At 36.4% G+C, this 22,802-nt stretch overlaps 1 protein-coding gene and 1 non-coding gene across 2 annotated transcripts in view; one reads left to right on the forward strand and one right to left on the reverse strand.

Annotated features, from left to right (window-relative positions):
* Window positions 1-22,802, reverse strand: part of ABCD3 (ATP binding cassette subfamily D member 3) — a 69,447-nt gene that overhangs the window by 36,902 nt on the left and 9,743 nt on the right. Inside the window, exons 2-4 of the mRNA XM_039228465.1 lie at window positions 11,149-11,185; window positions 6,812-6,910; window positions 2,833-2,921 (exon numbers count right to left, since the gene is read on the reverse strand). Coding sequence (XP_039084396.1) covers window positions 2,833-2,921; window positions 6,812-6,910; window positions 11,149-11,185 — 225 coding nt within the window. The remainder of the gene's footprint in view (window positions 1-2,832; window positions 2,922-6,811; window positions 6,911-11,148; window positions 11,186-22,802) is intronic.
* On the forward strand, window positions 20,687-20,789 carry LOC120229470. Its single transcript, XR_005527743.1, has one exon. It is a non-coding gene; the product is annotated as a U6 spliceosomal RNA (small nuclear RNA).

Raw genomic sequence — 22,802 nt, forward strand, 5'->3', positions numbered from 1 at the left:
ACGGCTTGTGAGTTCGGGCCCTGCATCAGGCTCCATGCTGACAGTGCAGAACCTGCTTGGGATTCTCCCTCTCTCTCTGCCCCTTGCTTGTTTCCTCTGTCTCTCTCAAAAATAAATAAATACATTTTTAAAAAGGAAAGAAAAGAGCCCACCTAGTGGGGCACCAGGGTGGCTCAGTCAGTTAAGCATCCAATGAGCTCTCAGCTCAGGTCTTGATCTCAGGGTCATGAGTTCAAACCCCATCGTTGGACTCTGTGCTGGACTCTGCACTGGGTGTGAAGCCTACCTAAGAAAAGGAGGGGCAAGAAGGGAAGAGGAAGCGAAGGGAGAAAAAGGCTCACCTAGTGCTCAGAATAATGAAAAAAAAAATCACAGCAATATCTAGTAAAATTTCCAAATACCAACAATACGTGAATTTAAAAAAATGATAATGAGAGCTTCCACAGGGGCTTAAAATAGAAGTACTGCTAAAGACGGGCAATTAGCACAGGAACGGGCGCTGCACCCAACATGGCAGCTAGATCAGCAGTGTTTAACCACGGCTGCAAATGAGAATCACTGGGATGTTTCAAAAAGTAATGACTAATTGAATCAGAATGTCTAGGGGTGAGCCCAGATATTAATCGTTCTCAAAATTCCCCGGATGATGCAAATCATCCTGCAACCAAGGTTGAGAACTGCCGAGCTCTACAGAAGACAACAAACAGAAGATGCTTTCGAAATTCTAACAAAAAATGAATTTCAAGTTGGAATGCATTAATAGCTAAATTATCAGTCAAGTTTAAGAGAAAAAGAAAGACCTTATCAGATCTACAAGGCCTCAAAAATTTACTTGCCCTGTATCCTTTCTCAGAAAAAGACTGCACCTGCCAAAATGAGAAAGAAAACTAAGGAAGAGGGAGACAAAGGATTCAGGGAAATTGGTTATTTAATGCAAAAGAGAAAGATAAAGGAAATTCCCAAGATCATGATAAAAGCAAATTCAAACAGGACTGTGATTTAGTGAGCTTAAAGTGCAATCAATACTGATTAGAGCAGGAAGACAAGAAACTAACAAGAGGTATGAGGTGCAGTGGAAACAGAGAGATAAAAATCAAATCCTGGTGTGTAGGACCATATTATAACACAAAGATTTTACAGGGTTGTCAATAAGCCTGAGCTGAATCAGTAAGAAGTAGGCAAAGAACTAAGGCAAACACACAAAAACTTATAATTTTTAAATGCCAGGAAAAAAACCAAAGAGTTGTATACAAAAGAAACAAAGCACAGCATGTACCTCAGCTGTAAACAGTCAAATTCACGTAAACAGTAAATTCTGACTTAACAATAAATACGGTAGAACAGGAGAGGGTAAGCATGGGTAGGAGTATAAAAGAGCAAATTCTCAGGGCGCCTGGGTGGCTCAGTCAGTTAAGCATCCGACTTCGGCTCAGGTCATGATCTCACGGCTCATGGGTTTGAGCCCCGCGTCGGGCTCTGTGCTGACAGCTAGCTCAGAGCCTGGAGCCTATCTTCAGATTCTATATCTCCCTCTCTCTATGACCCTCCCCTGCTCACACTGTCTCTCTCTCTCTCTCTCTCAGAAATAAATAAAACATTAAAAAATTTTAAAAAAATAAAAAAGGAGCAAATTCTCATCTTCCTAAGTAGGAAATAAATGCATGCTCTCTAACACTGAAAAATCTAGGACAGTAACATGAGTAAGTTACACTGAAACGCAGAGACAGAGATGAAACAGTAAAAAGAAAAGAACATGGCTCTGGGAACGACAGTTAAAGTGGAAGAACGGGGCACATGACTGGTGTACATATGATGAAGACCAGTTCATGTATTCCTTCTTAAGCTGTTCATGTATTACTTTGATTACAAGAAAAAGGCTGAGCACTGGTTTCAGGGAGACCTGTGTCTACTCCAAGAGCCTACACAATTACACATTACACGTGTTCTGAGACATGTAGTTGGGGCTTGAATCCTATGCATGTAACTTTCTGCATTCTCCTAAAGAGCAGAGTCAGAACACAAGTGCATAAAGCATTCTTCCTCATCCTTAAGTCCTAAGAAGCAAATCAAGACTATGAGGGGAAAAAATTATCAACCTTTATTTCACAATCTGGGAGCATTCAAAACTTCTAAGTACTGTCATTCAAAAAGTTTTTAGATTAATTACTTTAAGAAATTCTCTGATAAAATATTGCATACTAGAAAACAGAATTCCAAGAAAAATGTTTTACTCTGATGTTCAAATTGGTATCATGAGGAGCAAAATCTTTATCAACGGATATGTTAATATCCCAACTGTTATTGTAAGTTTTTTAAATTCAAAATTATCAAGTGTAGCGATAATATGTAGAAAGACTAAACTGAAAAAAAAAAAATAAAGCACTAACTTCAGAAATTAAAAGACATGTCCAAGAATTGTTTTCTTCCTTCCAGTAAACATTCTCAGTGTGATTCCCCGAAATGCTTTGATCTGTTCCTCCAAATTATCTCATTAGTTTCAATATCCAACTTGGTGACTTTTTTAAATCCCTATTACAGCATTTAATATACTGCCTTTTAATTTGTTTACTTGTCCCGAACCTCTATAAACTGTCAGCTCTGCAAGGCTCAGTACAGGGTCCCTCCTGCTCACCAGTATATCCCTAGCACAGAGCAGCATGGTGCCTGGCATATGGGAAATACTCAGTAAATTTCTGTTAAGTTAATGAACAAACACAAAACCTAACTTAAATATTTATATGTAATTTAGAATTTCTTTCTTTCTTGAGATAATGTTAAATATGAGACAAAATAGTATTTATACATACAGGAGGAAGGTGAATAGAAAAGTACCTTTCAATGAGTGTCCCATTTTGAATCATCCAAACATCACAGTACGTTCGAGACACCAGCATAACAGCAATAAGTATCAAGTAACCTGTCTAAAATAAACCAGTATAGCAAATTAAATAAATGCATTTTTAAAAATTAAAAGAAACATTACCTTGGTAAAGATTTTTGGTTTCTAAATTCAAATCTTTATTCTAGCCTTAATACAGTAGCTGACATTTTACCTACAGGCAATGTTTAAATATAAAGGAGTTTAAAAATATAAATGAAAAAAGCCTTATAGATCATTTAATCTAACTCTTGTCATCCAGAATTCAAAAGTGAATCTCAGCAGATCAAACGACCTGCCTGCATATAATCTGCCAGTACCAGAAGGTAGCGGCATAACTTAAATTACCTGCGTCACAGTGTATTGTGACTGTCCTGTATTTTGAATATACAAGTGTAATAAAGAAAAATGATAGTAATTGATAATGTACAGTTAAATAACTAACAAATATTTAAGGCTAAACATTTGCCTAGTGGAATAAATTTGGTTCAATTTGTTAGAAAAACCTCTAATACTGCCCCTGCCCTCGATTTAGTTAAGGCAAGATTTACACATAAAATAAGAAATAAAAAATAAGAAAACAGAGCATAGTAGTTAAGTATATTTGCTTCACTTCATGTGAGAAGTGGTAGGACAGGAAGGGCTGGGGTGGCAAAAAGAGAATTATGACATTAGAAATACATTAAATAGACCAAGTAAAACAAAGAAGAGAATGAGGATTATGAGTAAAGAAAGATGAAGGATTTCATGGGAAACAGGAAGTGGATTAAAATCATATGAATAATGGTATTGTATATCCAGCAGAATTTAGCAATATTAAGCTACTGCAAGCCTCTAAGTAGAACAAAATGTTAAAAAGTGTCATTTAGGGGACATTACTTAAGCAGTGCTGTGGAAGACAGATCACCGAGAGGAAAAGACGAGAGACTGAGTGAGGAGTCAATTCTCTGTGAGATGAGAACCTACCCTCCAACCTCCAACACACATATACTCAAAGCTGATCCTCTTAAACCTCCTAAACTGGAAGAATAAAGACAGTAACATAGAAGCTCAAGTCAGGGAAGAGGACATGTGGCAGCAGGCACATTTGCTGGATAATGCATTTAAAGTCAAAGTTACAGAGTTGAGTGGCAACTGCAACTATTATTTATGTAATTTTTGCAAAACAAATCCTTTTTTAAAAAGGCGAAGGTACTCAAAATACAGCGTTTTATGTGAAGACGAAGCAGGGAGTCATAAACACAGAATAATGAAATCACAAGAAAGACACTGTCAAAGAAAGTCTGTGTAACTGAACAGTGAAAGCTGTTACCCCAACGTTTGCCAGAAAGCAAAGATACCATCTTCCTACACTATCCACCATCTGAAAGTTAGGTATGCAATTGGCAACAGAGGAACCTCTTAATTTCAAGAAGCACTATCTGCAGATGTCACATTCACTGTAAGGCTAACTTTCAATTCAGACCTTAAACACGGTCTCAATCCTAAATTAATCATTGACATAACAAGGTAACACTAGACAAAGATAGTTTCTTTTTTCCTTCATTTTATGTCCTGGCTTAATTTTTCCCTGAAATATGTACCAACTTTACTTGGCTCATTTTAGCAAAATCTGGCAAACTTTGATTACTGACACTCCTGAAGTGTTTTTTTTCTACAAAAAAAGTTCTTAGAATCACTACTATTCCCACATTTAATGGGTCTGTGACTATGTCAGAAACTAAGATCTACACTGACTTAGGCAGTCCTTTACCTCATGATATGTATCAACTCCCATATATTCATATGTGGTATGATCATTTCTCTATTTCCTAAATCAGTTAGTCTCTCTATCCCTACCTCCAATCTCCTGTGATTTTTATGGGAGTTTACTTCACTTTGGTGAACTGGGGTTAAACTTGGATTTTTAGCTTTCTCAAAGATGGTGTGTAAAATGACTGCAGCATGGCTAGGCCTAGACAAAGCTGGGAGGGTGAGCAAGTTAGGCCCTTCTACCTTCCTTACTAACGCCCAGAGATCTATCCAATGTCTCACATTCGTTTTACACTCAGCAAACCCTTGCTAAAAGGTCAAATGAGCACGGAGCTGCTACCTGATAAGAGGCGAATATATAAATCTTTCCAGAGAAGCTGGTATTTTAAATAAGAATTCTTCAGTCAGATGGGTTGTGGAATGAGAACACTTCACCAAGAAGGTAATGAGCATTAAGCTATTTTTTATCAATATCTGTTTTTGTTTGGGGTAGAAGGCAGGGTGTCATAGACACGAAGTCATGAAAACACAAGAGCTTAGAGCCTGACTACAAAATAGCAAAGAACATTCTAAGCAGATGATACTGAAAGAAAAGCCAAAGTCAAGTTGTGATTTACCCTACAAGAAAAACGAAGCCAAATGTTTTTATTAGATTTTTAGAAAAAAGACTACTAAGAAAAGGAGAAGAGGCAAAAGGACCAATTAAGAGATAATGATAATCCAGGTAAGAAAGAAACAGTGAGAACAGCAGGAACAGAAAGGGAGACCATGAAAAACTCAAGGACAAAACATTTAAAAATAAAGAAGGGAGATTTAAAAAGTGTCAGTGTGATCTCATTTTTATTAAAATATGTGCTACACACCAAAATAACAACAGAAGTTCTAAGAGATTAATAGGCACCAATAAGAAAAAAATCTAACTGCATTTTCCAATTTTTCTTATAGGAGCATGTATTATCTCTATCTTATTAGGAGGAAACATGTTACTAAATTATTTTTTAGAGTTTCGTAAGTGCAGAATCCACAAGCCATGATGCCGAAGCGAAGCAGAAAGAGAGCAAGTCCAGAGTGACAGAGGAACGGACATTCTCTTTGGGTGTTACAGTGCATTGGGAACATCTTCTCTTTTCTTGCTATTCACAGATTACAAGGCTAATGGTTTTTAAAATGTGAACAATGGAAAACATGTTTCAAGAAAATAAATTTAGCAGAGAAGATAAAAAAGGGGAGCTTCTTTGAAATGAAACTAAGGAACACTACAATATCCAGGTTAAGAATATTTAGAATGAAAAATGATCCAACCCCAGTGACTGAAAAGATGAATTATGGGGAGAAGAGTGAAAGGTGATGATATTTCTAGTTGTATAAAAGGTGACTAAAGATGGAGAACACGGCATTATTTTATTTTTTAATCATTAAAAATACTCCTCAAATAATGATAAAGGTAATCTTGATTAAAAAAGCAAAGGAAAGGAGAATAAAACTTTATTCCTAGAACCAGTTCACTTCCTGAAACTACCAGAAGAATTTATGTATCATTTTGGGTATCTCAAAAACATATTCAGTCAAATATAAAAACATAACCCTTAAATATTCCATATCAACATCTCAATAATATAAAAAGGTATGTCTTTCTAAATTTAATCTCGTTTTTATTAACAGAATTTAGCTATAATAAAACAATATAGGGGAACCTGGGTGGCTCAGTTGGTGAAGCATCGGACTCTTGACTTCAGCACAGTTCATGGTCTCACAGTCATGGGATTAAGCCCCATATCAGGCTCCTCCAAGCTGGGTGTGGAAACTTTCGGATTCCCTACACCCCCCACCTCTATCTTCCTCTTTCTCCCTCTGCCCCTCCCCAGCTCACGTGCACACACGTCCTCTCTTTCTCTCTCAAATTAATTAATTAAAAAATACAACACCACCATTTTAGGTATCTGCAGTGAAGTACTCCAGTATTTCACACAAATATAATGAACTAATATTTCATAAATAAGAGAAAACTATTTAAAAACTGGCACCAAACAACAAGAGCATCTGCATGACAGGAGATGATAAAAAAAATTTAGTTGTCTTCATTACCTACACAGAAAACATCTGACCTGTAGAATAACAAAAGCTATTGTTCTGATCTCATGTAACCTTAAAAGTTAAACAATATAATTTCATAAGACTTACCTCTTTACAAAATGTTCTAGGGACCATGATTTTCAGAATCCGTGTGAGTCTTAAAAAAAACACTTTGTCCATCACAGTTCGCTCTTTTTTTCCCTCTTTCTACATTAAAACAAAAAAAATTATGACATTTATAACAAATAAAATTAAAGAACCACATTTCATCTAAGTCAGTAAGAACAACTATCAAAATGGAAACTGCATTCAGAGAGTGCAAACTTGCACTGCTCGTCAAACGTGCTTTCAAGAAAATAATATGTTATCAGAAACTGTATAAGGAAGTGAGTTCTGGGGCCATGTGAATATCCAGGAGAACACTGCAAACAGAAGAAACAGCAAGTGTAAAATGCCAAGGTGAAAGCTCATTTAACTGCATGAAGAACAACAAAATGGCCAATCTGGCTGGACCTATAAGCAAAGGATAGAAGCAGAAGATGAGATCAGAGAGACAGCTAAGAAATGGCCAAGCACTTACTATTACCACTTTCTGATTAAGAGTAGAAATTTTTTAAAATCCTGAACAGGTATTTTCCTGATATTAATTACCAGGAACTTTTAGTTTCCTATATTTATCATTTAGCATTTCCAATATGCATTCTACCAACTCACTCTCTCCTCCTCATAAACTCTAAGACAGACCAGATCCTTTACTCCTACAGCTCACATTCTAACAGGAGAAATACAGATAAAAATAAATGAATAAATTGTTACAGATACACTAGGCAGGGCCATAAGAAAAAGATGGATCCAGATAGTATGAAAGCAAGAGCTCTTTGGGGAGGTGATACTTAAGCTGAGATATAAAGTGAAGTCATGTGATAACCTTGGGATGGGAGAGTAGTCAAGCACAGGGAATACCAACCACAAAAACCCAGCATTGAGAAGTAAAATTAGTGCATACACTGAAGAGAAAAAGTGTAGAATTGCTAAAGCAAAGGGAATAAAAACAAAAGAAGCTGAAGAGGTTGACAGGGACTGCAAAAGACAGACCCTTGAGGCCACAGTAAGGATTTAGAGTTTATTGCCAGTGTAGTGGGAAACCACGGAAGAAACTTAAAAGCAGTAATTAATCTTATCATTCTCAGACATTTCTTCATTTTAAATGTTTGCAAGGAAAAAGAAAAAGTGAGATGAACTGGGTATGGTAGAGGCTATTTACTTTATTACCCCTGGACTCTTTGGAAGAACATCCAGGATAAACTTCTTGCAGTAGGCGGCACATACCCGAAGGACCCCATCCCCTGCCTAGACCCTTCCCCAGCTCCCATAATCACAGTTACTTACTTGTTAACTACTAGGCTCTTGATAAACAATACCCATGGAATAGTAAATTCTACAGTTAGATAAACTTTAGTGTAAATATGTTTCATCTAAGTTGATGAACCTAAAATCAATAGTTTGTATACGGAATTAGAATAACAATAAACTTCCATCTGTATGTCAGACACTGTGCTAAGTGCTTTATATTCATACAATCCTAACAGGCACTGAGTGCATTACAGAACTGTAAACCAAGAAAGGAAGTCTGAAGGCACAGTGTTTGTACAGTTACATCAGGAAGACTAAGATGGATAAGAATCAGCCTACCCTGATACTACTGGAACAGAGCTTACATCTTTCAAACCTTATGAAGGTTGCAAACCTCATTCTACTCAGTTAAAGGCCCAGTCTACCATTCACACATGCATGCATTCAGTCCCAGGCACTGATCTGAATGATGCGGAAAAACCAGTTAATAAAATAGACCAAAAATGCTACTTACAGTCTATTTTTAAAAATATTTTTATGCATTTTTGAGAGAGACAGAGAGAGTGCGAATGGGTTTGATGTTTCTTATAATATTACTGTGGTCCTTAATAAAGAAATATGAACCAGATTTTGTTATAGTTGGATATAATCATAGCCAAATAAACCATAACCGAAAACAAGCAAACAAATAAAGATTAAGAGATGTTGGAGTAACTTCCTTAGTCCTAACTACTACATAGTCAATACTATCAGCAATTCTGAAGAAGGAGGAGAAGGCCAATTTAAATTATTGAAAATGGTGCAACTGGATGGCCCAGGTCATGCTCTCACGGGTCATGGGTTTGAGCCCGCATCGGGCTCTGTGCTGACAGCTCAGAGCCTGCAGCCTGATTTGGATTCTGTGTCTCCCGCTTTCTCTGCCCCTCCCCAGCTTGAGCTCTCTGTCTCTCTCTCAAAAATACATAAGCATGGGGCACCTGGGTGGCTCAGTCAGTTAAGCCTCTAACTTCAGCTCAGGTCATGATCTCACAGTTTGTGAGTTTGAGCCCCACGTTGGGCTCTGTGCTGACAGCATGGAGTCTGGAGCCTGCTTCCAGTTCTGTTTCTCCCTCTCTCTGCCTTTCCCCTGTTCATGTGCTCTCTCTGTCTCTGTCTCTCAAAAATAAAATAAACATTAAAAAACTACATAAGCATTAAAAAAAATTTAATCATTAACCTTCTACCTGACATACTAGACATCAGAATTACATTCAAAATTATACTAACAGTACAGACATACTATAGTATAGACTAATAGTACATATCCAATAAGCTGCCATATATAGAAATAAGTTAATATTTATTTAAAAGAAATCAACTAAGTTACCATATGATCCAGCAATTCCACTCCTAGGTATTTACTCAAAAGAAATGAAAACATCGGTTCACACAAATATTTGCACATCAATGTTCATAGCAGCATTATTCATTATAGCCTAAAAATGAAAACAACCTAAATTTCCCTTACTGGGGCACCTGAGTAGCTCAGTCAGTTGAGCGTCCGACTTTGGCTCAGGTCACAATCTCATGGTTTGTGGGTTCGAGCCCTGCGTCGGGCTCTATGCTGACAGCTAGCTCAGAGCTTGGAGCCTGTTTCAGATTCTGTGTCTCCCTCTCTCTCTGCCCCTTCCCCATTCGTGCTCTGTCTCTCTCTTAAAAGTAAATAAACTATAAAAAAAAATTAAATTTCCCTTAACTGATAAATGGATAAATAAAATGTGGTAAATCCATACAACAGACTATTATTTGGCAATTAAAAGGAATGAAATACTGATACATGCAACAACACAAATGAACCTTGAAAATATACTAAATAAAAGAAGCAGTCACAACATACCACATATTACATGATGATTCTTTTTACATAAAATTTCTGAAGTAGGCAAATCATAGACATAGAAGTTACTGGGGTCTAAAAGAAGAGGTTAATGAGGAGTGATTGCTGATGGTTATGGAATTTCTTTTTGGGGAGAGATGAAAATTTTCTGAAATTCGTCCACACAACTCTGTGAATATATTGAACTGTATCCTTGAATGGATAGATCTTATAGTCTGTGAATTATACCTCAATAAAGCTATTAAAGAAGAAATTCAACTGGTGAATACAGATGTAGGGAATCTGTCAATAGAGTTGTTCAACAGAAAATAAGTGAAGGAGGGATGCCTCAAACAGTTAAGTGTCCAACTTGTCTCAGGTCATGATCTTATGGTTCCTGAGTTTGAGCCCCAAGTTGGGGTCTGTGCTGATAGCTCAGAGCCTGGAACTTGTTTCAGATTCTGTGTCCCCCTCCCTCTCTACCCTTCCCCCTCTCGTGCTATCTCTCTCTCTCTCTGTCTCTCAAAAATAAACATTAAAAAAATTTCTTTTCAAAGGATAACTGAAGGTTACAATCTACCAAAAAGTCAACTCAATGTAAACAGCAGTTAGGAGTAAAGAAGAAAATGTAATTCTAGGCTGAATTTTAGCAATACAGCTTTCATATTAAGAGAGGTGACAGTGCTGATGTATTCCATGCTAGCCAAATGTTCTAGTCTAAGAATAATGTCTAGAGAAACTAACCAATGCCGGTCCAGAAGAACGTATATGGAATTGAAAAAGGATTAGAAACCATGACCAATAAGAAACAAGTGAAGGAATGAGGGTTGCTTAGCATGGAAAAAAAGACTTGGAAGATAAACTATCTTCAAACAATATGAAAGTCTATTAGAGAAAATAGAGCAGGCTTGTCCTGTATGGCTACAAAAGACAAAATAGAATCAATCACTAAGAGAGTAGAGGGGAAGATTAATCTGATTATGGGTCAGAACGAATACAGTAATGGCTGCCTCCTATGTGTTACTCCTCATCATATGAACAGGTTCAGATAAATACTAGAAGTCACCTACCAAGGAATCCTAGTTCAAAAAGAATTCCTGTAATATACAGTGGACTGAATAATTAAATTCCCTTCTCATTCTAAAATTATGTGATTTTATCTTAATTCAAATTTCTGTAACAAAATAAATGAAATAAATACATGAAATCCCAAAGAGTAGGTTATTTAAAATTTTACCTCATTGTTCTGTAATGGTGGTTTTCCATTTTTCTTACTGCAAAGGAAAAAAGAAAAGAGAGGGAGCTTTATTTGCAAACTGTTCCCATCATAAAAATTATTTTAAGACATCAGAAGAATATACCAAATTCTCCAAATGAGTTCCTTCTTTTTCATATCAAAGATAGAATGTATTAAATATAATAGTCCAGCTGCCCCTTACTAAGTATTAGAGAAAATGCTCAATAAATGTTAACTACTACTATATCAAGCATTGTATTATTAATTTTTTACGCACACACTCATTTCATAAATTTTTCTCCATCTTTGAATCAAAGATTGGCCATGCAAAAAACCTGCTTTGGCCAATGGGATATTAGCAAATTGACAGAATGAGGGCCTGAAAACTGTGCCTGAAAACTGTGCACTGGGCCCTCTCTTTTTTGCTGCAGGGAATCTTCTCCCAGCCATGTGAGCAATTCCAGGTTAGTAGCTGAAGGACCATGTGCCATTCCATGTTACAAATAAAAAACTGGCTTGGTAAGTAAGTGGCATGGTTCGCGCTACTCAAAGCGATTCATTTGGCCATTATACCCATGTCTGACCACTAACTTAGGTTACCTCCCTAAGCAATACAATAATCAGGCTTGGGTTCTTTTTATAACACACTACCATAGAACCCTATGATTCTGTACAACACTGATCACATTTTAAATCTCTTATTTGATGAATACTTCCTCCCTATAAGTCAGTTTCATGAGATCAGGAGCTACTGCAGGTTGGTCTCTCCAAAGTAGACATGAGGTGGTGCTTGGAGTATAAAATGTTTATGGGGGATCAATGCCTATGAAAGGAAGGCAAGGAAAGCAAGTCTGGACAAAGCTCAAACTGTGATGCAGGCCCAATAAAATTTCAACCAACCAGGCAGGAAGCCCTGTAGCAGGTACTGTACCTGCTCTGTGAAAGGTTGACAAGGCCGGGTCTTTCTACCTTCTCCTTGTTCAGTCTACAAATGCATGCTGGTCCAGAGAGGTCATGAGCTTGGGGAAGGTGACTCTAGGCAGACTCTAAGGTGCAGGCAGAGGGGTTACTTGGTGATCCAACTCCTCACAGCTGACAGTAAGCCCTTCTTTGAAGGGGAATGTGGGTAGCAAACTGCCATGTCTACTATAGGGGGCATATATTGTACAATACTCTCTGTTCAACACTTATCTGAGTTCCAACAATCTAAAAAGAACACTTTCTTTAATAAGATACCAGATCACTGAACAAGGCTAGTAAGTCAAACTTAATTACAGTTTAGTAAACGCTCTTATTCTAAGAGTACTTGGGTTTATTATTTTTTCTATTTTCAATTGTATTGAAGGACTGCCTTTCTGTTTTAAATTTTTTATGAGAGTTTAAAATTGTTTCAGAAAATGCCTTTATATATATGTTCAGGCAGGTGTAATTAATTATGAGCTCCCTTTTATAAGGATTTCTAAATTCCTTTTTTAAAGAATTCTTTAAGGAGTGCCTGGGTGGCTCAGTAGGTTGAGCATCTCACTCTTGATTTCGGCTCAGGTCATGATCTCAGTTTCATGAGTCTGAGCCTGGCATCAGACACTGACAGCACGGAGCCTGCTTGAGATTTTCCCCCTTTCTCTGTCCCTCTCCCAGCCGCAATCTCTGTCCCTCTCCAATTAAATAAACTTAAAAAAAAAAAAAAAGATTTAATGTGTTCCATGAATTTTCTCAATATTGAAGACACTAACTACATAAATATATGTAGATCATTTAGGATAAAAGAGAATAGTATGCTGGAATCCTAATTATTGAGTTACATTTTTTTCACTTGAAATGTCATGCCACAGCCTGGAAAGAAGTTAATTTACTTCCAAAACATGATTTACTTACCAGTAGGCAGATTCAATTCTAACAAGTATTCAGTATTTACCTTTTCTTGATTTTTATCCTATGAAACCAAAAAAAGGCTCTACGACAGATATGTCTTCTACTTTTGTGTATTCTTTGGCTACCAAAAAGATCATCTTACAAGCTAAACGCATTACAATAAAGTTAAGCATGTTAAAAATATATTGCTGATTTTTACACTAATGGCAAGGTATTTGTAATATCTACAATAGTCATTAGTCATTAGTTGTCTTATTACATTTCAGGGTACAACAAAATTCTTTTAAAGATAATATATATATTACATGTTAAATAAAATTTTTATAAAAATAGCTATATTTTCCCAAACAAAAAAGTTAGTTAGGAAAGTGGCCCTGTCTTATATTTTGGAAAATCTCATTAATGCCTTACTTAATCAAAGAAAACTGGGTTCTCATATTAGAGTCATTCTTTCTATCTATCATCATACAGATAGTTGTCAAATGGGAGTATTTTCATAACTGGGGATATTCTTCCCTGATACTGTAATGTTACAGTGCAGTATGAAATCAATGAACCTTTGAATCTATACAATAAAATCCATTGGTCTATATTACATTACTTTCAGTGGATCTCTTATCCATGCAAAATTGTGTAACATGTATTAGTCTTTTGTGAAATACTGACTCACTGAGTTGTGTAGCAGACCTTCCAAATGTAATAAATTTTATTATGCAACATTTTGAAAATTATATGTGTTAATAATGCCACCAATCTCACCAGAAAAGTCTTTTGTTTTTAATTTGAGAGAGAGAGAGAGAGAGAGAGAGAGAGAGAGAACGCGTGCAAGTGGCAGAGAGGGGCAGAGAGAGAGAGAGATTCTTAAGCTGGCTCCACAGCAAAATCAAGAGTCAGATGCTCAAATGACTGAGCCACCCAGGCACCCTTAGCATCTGACTCTCCATTTTGGCTCAGGTCATGATCCCAGGGTTGTGGGATCCAGTCCCACACCTGGCTCCACACTGAGCATGGACCTTCCTTAAGATTCTCTCCCTCTCTTTCTCTCTCTCCGTCCCACTTGCACTCTAGAAAGAAAGAAAGAGAAAGGAAAAGAGTCGGACTCTCCATCAACTGAGCCACCCAAGAGCTCCCAGAAAAGTCTTAACCATTGAAAAGGTATCCAGCTCATGGTGGCAGAGACAAGCTTTCCAAATCCTAATTTTCATATGAAAGCTCCAATTGTAACATTAGCAACAAACATTGCTGTTTTTCCTTGACAGGACTATAAGATGTCTGCATCTTATAGGCCAACGAATCACAATTATTCTGTCATTCTTTCAGGTAAAAATAATGATGTTCTAGGGAAAAGTGGCTAGTTCAGCTCAGGATTCAAATGTCTGCAAGTGCACTCCCTCAGAACAACTTCTGCATTTTGGCATGCTGCCAGAAGTGCTCTGTGCCAACTTCTTTTTATTTGGCAAACATGTTAAAAAAAAAAAAACACCAATAACCAACTACTTACAAAAAATATCTAAGAGATTTATCCAAGAAATGGAAGTTCAGGTTCACATCTGAAAATCATCTTAATTCATCCATATTAACAGTCAAAAAAATAATAGCCATATGATCCTATCAACAGATACAGAGAAAAGGCCCTTGACATATATATTCCAACACCTATTCATCATAAAAACTCTTATCAAACTAGGAATAAAAAGAACTTCTTCAATCTGATAAAGGACATAAACAAAAACCTACAGCTATCATCATACTTATTAATGAAAGAATGAATCTCTGTAAGACTTGGCACATGGCAAAGATGCCAACTTTCACTACTTCTATTCAATATAGTTACTGGAAAACACAGTGCAATAAGATAAGAAAAACAAATAAAAGGCACACAGTATTGAAAAGAAGAAGTAAAACTATCTATAATCATGTATATAGCAAATCCTAAGGAATCTATTAAAAAGCTAAGTGAGTTCAACCAAGCTCCAGGATACAACATCCTATACATAAATATCGATTATATTTCTAGATATATGCAAAGAATCATTGGAAATTGAAATTCTAAACATATCATTTACAAAAGCACCCAAATATTAAATATTTCACAATAAATTTGGAAAGGAGAAAAAGATGTGCAAAACCTATATGCTGAAAACTACAATACACTGTAGAGAAATTACAGATAACTAGATAGAGATATGCTCATGGATCAAAAGACTCAATATTGTTAACATGTCAATTCTCTCCAAATTGGTTTAGAAATTCAATGCAATCACAATCAAAATCTCATCAGGCTTTTTTCCAGAGAGTAACAAGGTAATTTTAAATTTCACTTGTAATTGCAGGGGTGCCTGGGTGGCTCAATTAGTTAAGCATCTAACTTCAGCTCAGGTCATGATCCCACAGTTCATGAGTTCAAGACCCAAGTCAGGCTCTGTGCCGACAAGCCCAGCGCCTGGAGCCTGCTTCAGATTCTGTGTCTCCCCCTTCTCTGCCCCTCCCACGTGTGTGCTCTCCCTCTCTCTCCCTCTCTCCTCTCTCTCTATCTCGCTCTCTCTCTCTCAAAAATAAGTTAACATTTAAAAAAGTTTCATTTGTAATTACAAAGGACCTAGAATAACCAATAAACTTTGGAAAAGAACAAAGTCAGAAGAACTGTACCTCATTTCAAGGCTATAATAATCAAGAAAGTGTCATATTAGAGTACAAATAGGGATCAAAGGAACAGAAAAGCCCAGAAAGAGACCCATACTTATATGGCCAATTGATTTAACACAAAGGTGCTAAGACAATTCAATGCAGAAAGAATAATCTTTTTAATGTAAATTTTAATGTTTTATTTATTTTTGAGAGAAAAAGAAAGAGCACAAGCTGGGGAAGGACAAAGAGGGAGACACAGAATTGAAGCAGGCTCCAGGGACTAAACTGTCAGCACAGAGCCCAACATAGGACTCGTACTCACAAACCACCAGATCATGACCTGAGCCGATGTCAGACGGTTAACCGACTGAGCCACCCAGATGACCCAAAAACAATTGTTTTAACAAATGGTACCAGATCAACTGGATAGCTATACGTAAACTAAATTAACCCCAACACTTATTGCATACCATATACAAAAAGAATTAACTTAAAGTGGAACACAGACCTAAATGTAAGAGTTAAAACTATGAAACTTCTAGAAGAAAACAGGAAAAGTAATCTTAGTAACCTTGAGTTAAAACAAAGATTTGTTGGGGTGCTCAGACAGGTAAGCGTCCGACTTCAGCTCAGGTCATGATCTCACGGTTCATGGGTTCGAGCCTTGCATTGGGCTCTGTGCTGACAGCTAGCTCAGAGCCTGGAGCCTGTTTCAGATTCTGTGTCTCCCTCTCTCTCCGACCCTCCCCTGCTCACGCTGTCTCTCTCTCTCAGAAATAAATAAAAAACATTAAAAAAAAAAAAACCCACAAAGATTTGTTAAATAGGACACACAAAGTACAAGCTGAACCAGAAAAAAAAAAAAATCAATACCTTGGACATCATCAAAATTTTACATGTTTGTTCTTCAAAAGATGCTAGTAAGAAAATATTTATAAAGCATAAGTCCAGAGACACCTGGGTGGATGTTGACCATACAACTCTGGACGTTGGCTCATGTGGTGATCTCAGGCTACCAGTGCGGAGCCTGCTTGGGATTCTCTCTCTGCCCCTCCCCACCTCATGTGTTCTCTCTCTCAGAATAAATAAATAAACTTGAAAAGAAAACAAAACATATATTCCAGAAAAAAACATAGTCAGAATACGTAATAATCTTACAGTCAAATAAGAAGACAATTCATCTAAAGGTTTCAACAGACAATGTGCCAAGGAAAACATAGGGATGGAAAATAAACACGAGTCAAACTCAAATGTTCCCTTAGTTCTTAGAGAAATGCAAGTTAAGATCACAGTGAGATATTACTACACACATCTACTAGAATGGCTCAGATTAAGAAGACTGATCATACCAAGAGTTATCAAGGATGTGTAACAACTGCAATCCTTCTATATACTGTTGATGGGAATAGAAAATGATACAATCACTTTGGAAAACAGTTTCTTAAAAAATTAAACATACACCCACCACACAACCCAGCCATTCCTGTTTGCTCAAAGGAAATGAAAGCATATCTCTGTACATATACTCTACAAAAATGTTCACAGCAGCTTTATTTTTAATAGTCAAAAACTGGAAACAATCCAAATGTCCATCAATAAACAAGTGGTATTTCCATAAAATATACTCAACAATTAAAAAAATAAACTATTGCTACACACAACATGGATGAATCTCAAAAGCAATGCGCTGACAGAAAGTAGCTAGACAAAAAAGTATATAACGTATGATTCCACCTAGGGAATTCTACCTAGAGCAACTAAAACCAATCTATAATTACAGAAGGCAGATTAGTGGTTGCTTCAAGGGCAGGGAGGGGACTGACTACAAAGGGTCACAAGGAACTTTGGGATGATGAAAATGTTCATTACCTTGACTGGAGCAATTATTTCAGAGGCGTTACATGCCAAAATTCATCAAGTTGTATACTTTAAATATCAGCAGTTTACTGTATATCAGAATGTTTCAATAAAGCCATAAAAAAATACTAACATACCTAGGTACATTTCATTCATTCTTTATTTTTGGAGAGGCGAGGAAGATAGATAGAGTTAGCTGTTCATTAATACTGCCAGCAAAACATAAAATTAGCAGGCAGGAACTTCCCCTAAAGATGGGAGGAGACAACTGTAAGACTAGGAAAAAGAACTGTCAGTAATTAAAATAGAGAAGTTTTTAGATAAGAGCTTTCAAAGTAAAAAAGGAAGAACATAATTCTGAAAACTTTAATCAGGATTTATTTAACCAGAACAGTAATTTTGTCCCTAAAGCTCTTCTCATCTATTTAATTCTTCCAGGCCAGTATTTCTCAGACGTGGGATAATGTATGAACCTCTTCTGAAGGAAAAAATAATTCTTACAGATCCCATCATTACCTTAAATGAAATTGGTACTTCCTTAAATATGCAGAAGCATGAAATTAAGCATATGCTACTTTTTTTTTTTTTTTTTTACAGCTCTTCTACAAGTTTATCATTTAAAAAACAGCCAAAAATTTTAAGGTCAATAAAAATGGAATCAACATTCACTTACAGTGATAGGTGAAATAATATTGCTACAACTAATCACCAGTGCTGGGGGTAAAAGACTATAAAGAATTATTGATTCCAGTTAATGTCCAAGATTTTTTTATATTAATTATTTTTCTTTTGTAAACAATAAATTGGTTTTAAATCATTGATTCATTAATGTTGATGGAATAATCTATCACTATATTCCAAAATAAAATTCTAAAAATTAAATAATATTTAATACTTCTGAACTTACTTTTCCACCTCAAATCTAGTCTTTCATCTTCTCATACTGAACCTGGGCTCTAACTCAGTGAATGCGGCTTCGTCTGAACACCAACCAAACCACAAACGTGGGAACTATTCTTAAGCATTCTCCCTTTCTCATACTCTTCACATCCAATCGCTCTCTTATGCTCTTCTTTTCATCTGTATTGCCAGGACTTCAATTCAGGCCATCAAAATTTGTCACATAAAGTACTATACTCTTCCTACCTCCTTTCTAATTAGTTTCCTTATCATCTCTAACCTCTTTCAATTCAGTTCCATAGCCATATCAAATAGTGTGTGCATGCGTGTGTGTGTTTGTGTATGCATGTGTATACATAGCATACACCCAAATTAGGCTAATTAGGCCTCAAAGGTGAAGACCTGAACATAGGCAGCTGCTATGGGAATGGAAAGAAAGATAGGATAACTGCTAGAAATGACAGAGTGAGGGAATAGATCAGAGCTGGGATTACAGCCAACCCTTAACAACACAGGTTTGAACTGTGCGGGACCACTATACACAGATTTTTTTTTTTTACAGTACAGGACTACAAAAGCATTTTCTCTTCCTTACCATTTTGTAATGTTTTTTTTTCTCTATCTTACTTCATTGTAAGAATACAGTACATAATGCATATAACACACTAAATATGTGTTCATCGATGTTTATGTTACCAGTAAGGCTTCTTCTGGTCAGTTAATAATAGGCAATTAGTTAAATCTGTGGGAAGTTCAAAATTATACACAGATTGTCAAATGCGTGGGAGTTCAGTACCCCTAATCCCTACATTGTTCAAGGTTCAAATGAATATGGAAATAAGTGGAGAAGAGCACAGACTTTAAAAACTGTGTAAAGATGGAGGAGATAGTAGAAACCATCAGCTCCAAACTGATGCCATGAAAGGCAAAGATCATTTTCCTCAGGTTTCACCAACAATTTACACCACGAGGAACTAGAGGACAGTGATTCTGTTAACCATAAAAAGAATAACAGTAAAAAAAGCATTCAGAGGGGCGCGTGGGGTGGCTCAGTCGGTTAAGCATCCGACTTCAGCTCAGGTCATGATCTCACAGTTCCTGAGTTCAAGCCTTGCATCAGGCTTTGTGCTGACAGCTCAGAGCCTGGAGCCTGCTTTGGATTCTATATCTCCCTCTCTCTCTCTCTGTCCCTCCCCCCACTCAAGCTTCAGAGTCTGTCTGTCTCTCTGTCTCTGTCTCTCTCTCTGTGTCAAAAATAAACAAATGTTAAAAAAAAAAAAAAGCATTCAGGGAAATAATAAGTGGACTCATTGTACATGTCCAATTTCAAGTCTCCATAAGATAATCATGCGTAATTGTCCAGAAGACAATTTTTTTAAAGTTTACATTTGAAGTTCGAAAGTAGAGTTATTAATTTGAAAGACATTAACATGACAATAATGTGATACATAATGATATGACTCCTCTGGGAAACAAAAATATAGACTCTGAAATGTCAGTTCTGCGTTTATTAAAATGCAGTACTAAAAATTTTAGACTGTGCTCTTAAGGAATTTGGTTTAAGTTGTAAACCTGAATGATAATGCCTCCAGCTACTGTAAAAAGCAAACTTTTCTCTTAAAGGAAAGTGTGCTTACCATAAGCCTCAAAACTATTCCTATAAGTAATTTTAGTTTTTTTTTAACTTTATTTATTTTGAGAGAGAGAAACAGAGAGTGAGCACATGAATAGGGGGAGGGGTGGAGAGACAGAACCCCAAGCAGGCTCCAAACTGTCAGCACAGACCCCAACAGGGGGCTTGAACCCACAAACTGTGAGATCATGACCTGAGCCAAAGTCAAGAGCTAGATCCTTTACCAACTGAGCCACCTAGGCACAACCCTATATGTAATAAAATGTCCAGAGTATAATCAAAGTAACCAAGCACACAGCAAACTGACTCCATAAACAGGAACCAGAAGAAATTAAAGAAAACAGGAGACCCACAAAGATTTCAGATGCTGGAATTTCCAAACACATCCTAAAAGAAAATGACTACATTTAAAGAAATACACAAAATAAACATATCTACCAAACCAAGTAAATTATAAAAAGCAACACAAACCTAAGAGAACCAAATGACATTTTAAAAAATAACACATACAAGTGAAATTAAATATCTAATAGTTTTAGAAGATTTCACACAGCTGAAGAGACAAATTATAATCTCAGAGCTAAATCAGAATTTACTATCCAGAGTATAATGAAAAGTAAACAAAAAGATGAAAAACAAAATAAGACATTGCTCACATGAGCAGCACACATACTAAAATTGGAATAACACAGAGAAGGAAGATCAGCATGTCCTCCACACTAGGATGAAACACAAATTTATGAAGTGTTTTGAAAGGGGAAAAAAAAAAAGTAAGAGACTGTGGTTATAATGCGACTATCTTAGTTGGTGTCCAGGAAGAAGATAAAAAAAGAGAACAAGGCATATGGCTGAGAATATTCCAAAATGGAAGAGAAACCAATCCATAAAGTCAAAAAGGCCCAGCAAATCCTAAGCAGGATAAAAATATCCACACCTAACCAAATCATAATCGAAGATAAAGATAAATCCCTAAAAGCTGGAGCTAGAGGAGAAAAAAAGACCCATTACCTTCAAAGGGTCAACAGTTACAAATTGGTAGCTGACTTCCCAATATTAATAATGGAAATCAGAAAATGGTGGAATCAAATATTCAGTGGATAGAAAGACAATCACTGCCAATCAAGAATTAAATTTTCTAGGAGCACATGGGTGGCTCAGTTATTAGCATTTGACTCTTGGTTTAGGCTCAGGTCATGATCTCACAGTTTGTGGGTTCAAGTTCCACCTCAGGCTCTTTGCTGACAATGCAGTCTGCTTGGGATTCTCCTTCTCTGCCCCTTCCCTGTTTGTGCGCTCTCACTCTCACTTTCTCTCGCTCTCTCTCTCTCCCCCCCAAAAAATAAAGAATTATATATCCAGGGGGAAAAAACACTTCCATGAATGAAAGTAAATAAAGATACTAACTGACAAAATGGAGAAAGTTCATTATCAGTAGATTTGTACTAAAGGTCATATTGCTGGTGGTGGGGAGAGTGACTCTGCTTAGAAGGTGCAGATTGCAAAAATGAGTGAAGAGCAAAAAGTAGTAAATATAACTCTAAATGAAAATTACACAAAACAATGTCTTTTAGTACTTTAAAAAAAAAAAAACCCACCACACCAAATGCATATAAATGAGGAGGAAACTAAGTGGAGCCACTGCTCTAAAGTCATTTTACTGCTTAGGAAAATGATAAAGTATTATTGACTAATGTTTAACCTTGAAATTTTTAATACATGTTAAAATTCCTAGGGTAACCAGTAAAAGAAAAAAATTAAAATAAAGAATAATTTCCAAACTACTAAAAGGAATAAAAATAATGAAAAAAAGAAATACTAACTTCAAAGCAATTATGTTGTTAATTACATTGTTAATTAAATAAAAGAAAAAATACAAGAAAACTTTCCAAATGTCCTCAAATTCTGGTAAATTAAATACGAGACACATTCTTTGTGTTCTTAAAAAGGAGGAATCTGTCTTCTCATCCTTGAATCTGGGCCAAGCTTGTGGCTTGCTCTAACCAAAAGAATGTGGCAAAAACCTTTCTACTTTTACTTTTTCCTCTTGGAATGCTGACCTGAGACTACCACATGAGGAAAGTGGTCAAGCCTACTGGATGATAAAAAGTTACTTAGATGAGAACCAAGGCACCTACGGCCCCCCCCGCCGCCCCCCCAGTAGCCACCAGCAGCCAGATATGAGTGACGCCATCTTGAATCTTCCTGTGCAGCCAATCCTCTAGTTGAATGTAGCCTCACAAGCAAACTGACAAAACCAGCAACCCACAGAATTGAGGCAAAAAGCCATTAAGTTGTGGGGTGGTTTTTTATGCAACAATAGATAACTGACATAAGTAAAAAGATAGACTTGTGAAAAGTCAGAGGTCAGCAAAATAAAAATATTTTTGAAATGTATGATATACACATCAAATATGTTTACAAAACAGTAAAGTTTATAGATCAAAAAACCTGTGTGCTGCAATTAACGAGTGCTTAGAGAGGACTTTATAACCTTAACTGCACACTTTAGAAAAAAAAGTCCGGAAATTCATCTCTCTCAGAACATTAGAAAAATAAAATTAACTGAATAAAGTGTGAAGAATAAAAGAATACAGAAAGAAGGAAAAAATAATGAAGTAAGAAACAGACACTAAATAGAGGTAAAGCAAAACTGAAAGCTGGATTTTTTTTTAAAACTTCACACATCTTACAAACTTACTGCAAGACTGATCAAAAAAAAAAAAAGAAGGCAATCATACACTGATCCAGATCAGAAACAATCCTC

Source organism: Hyaena hyaena, unplaced genomic scaffold (genome assembly GCF_003009895.1).
Source record: "Hyaena hyaena isolate Hyena2069 unplaced genomic scaffold, ASM300989v1 scaffold_32, whole genome shotgun sequence".
Classification (NCBI taxonomy): Eukaryota; Metazoa; Chordata; class Mammalia; order Carnivora; family Hyaenidae; genus Hyaena; species Hyaena hyaena.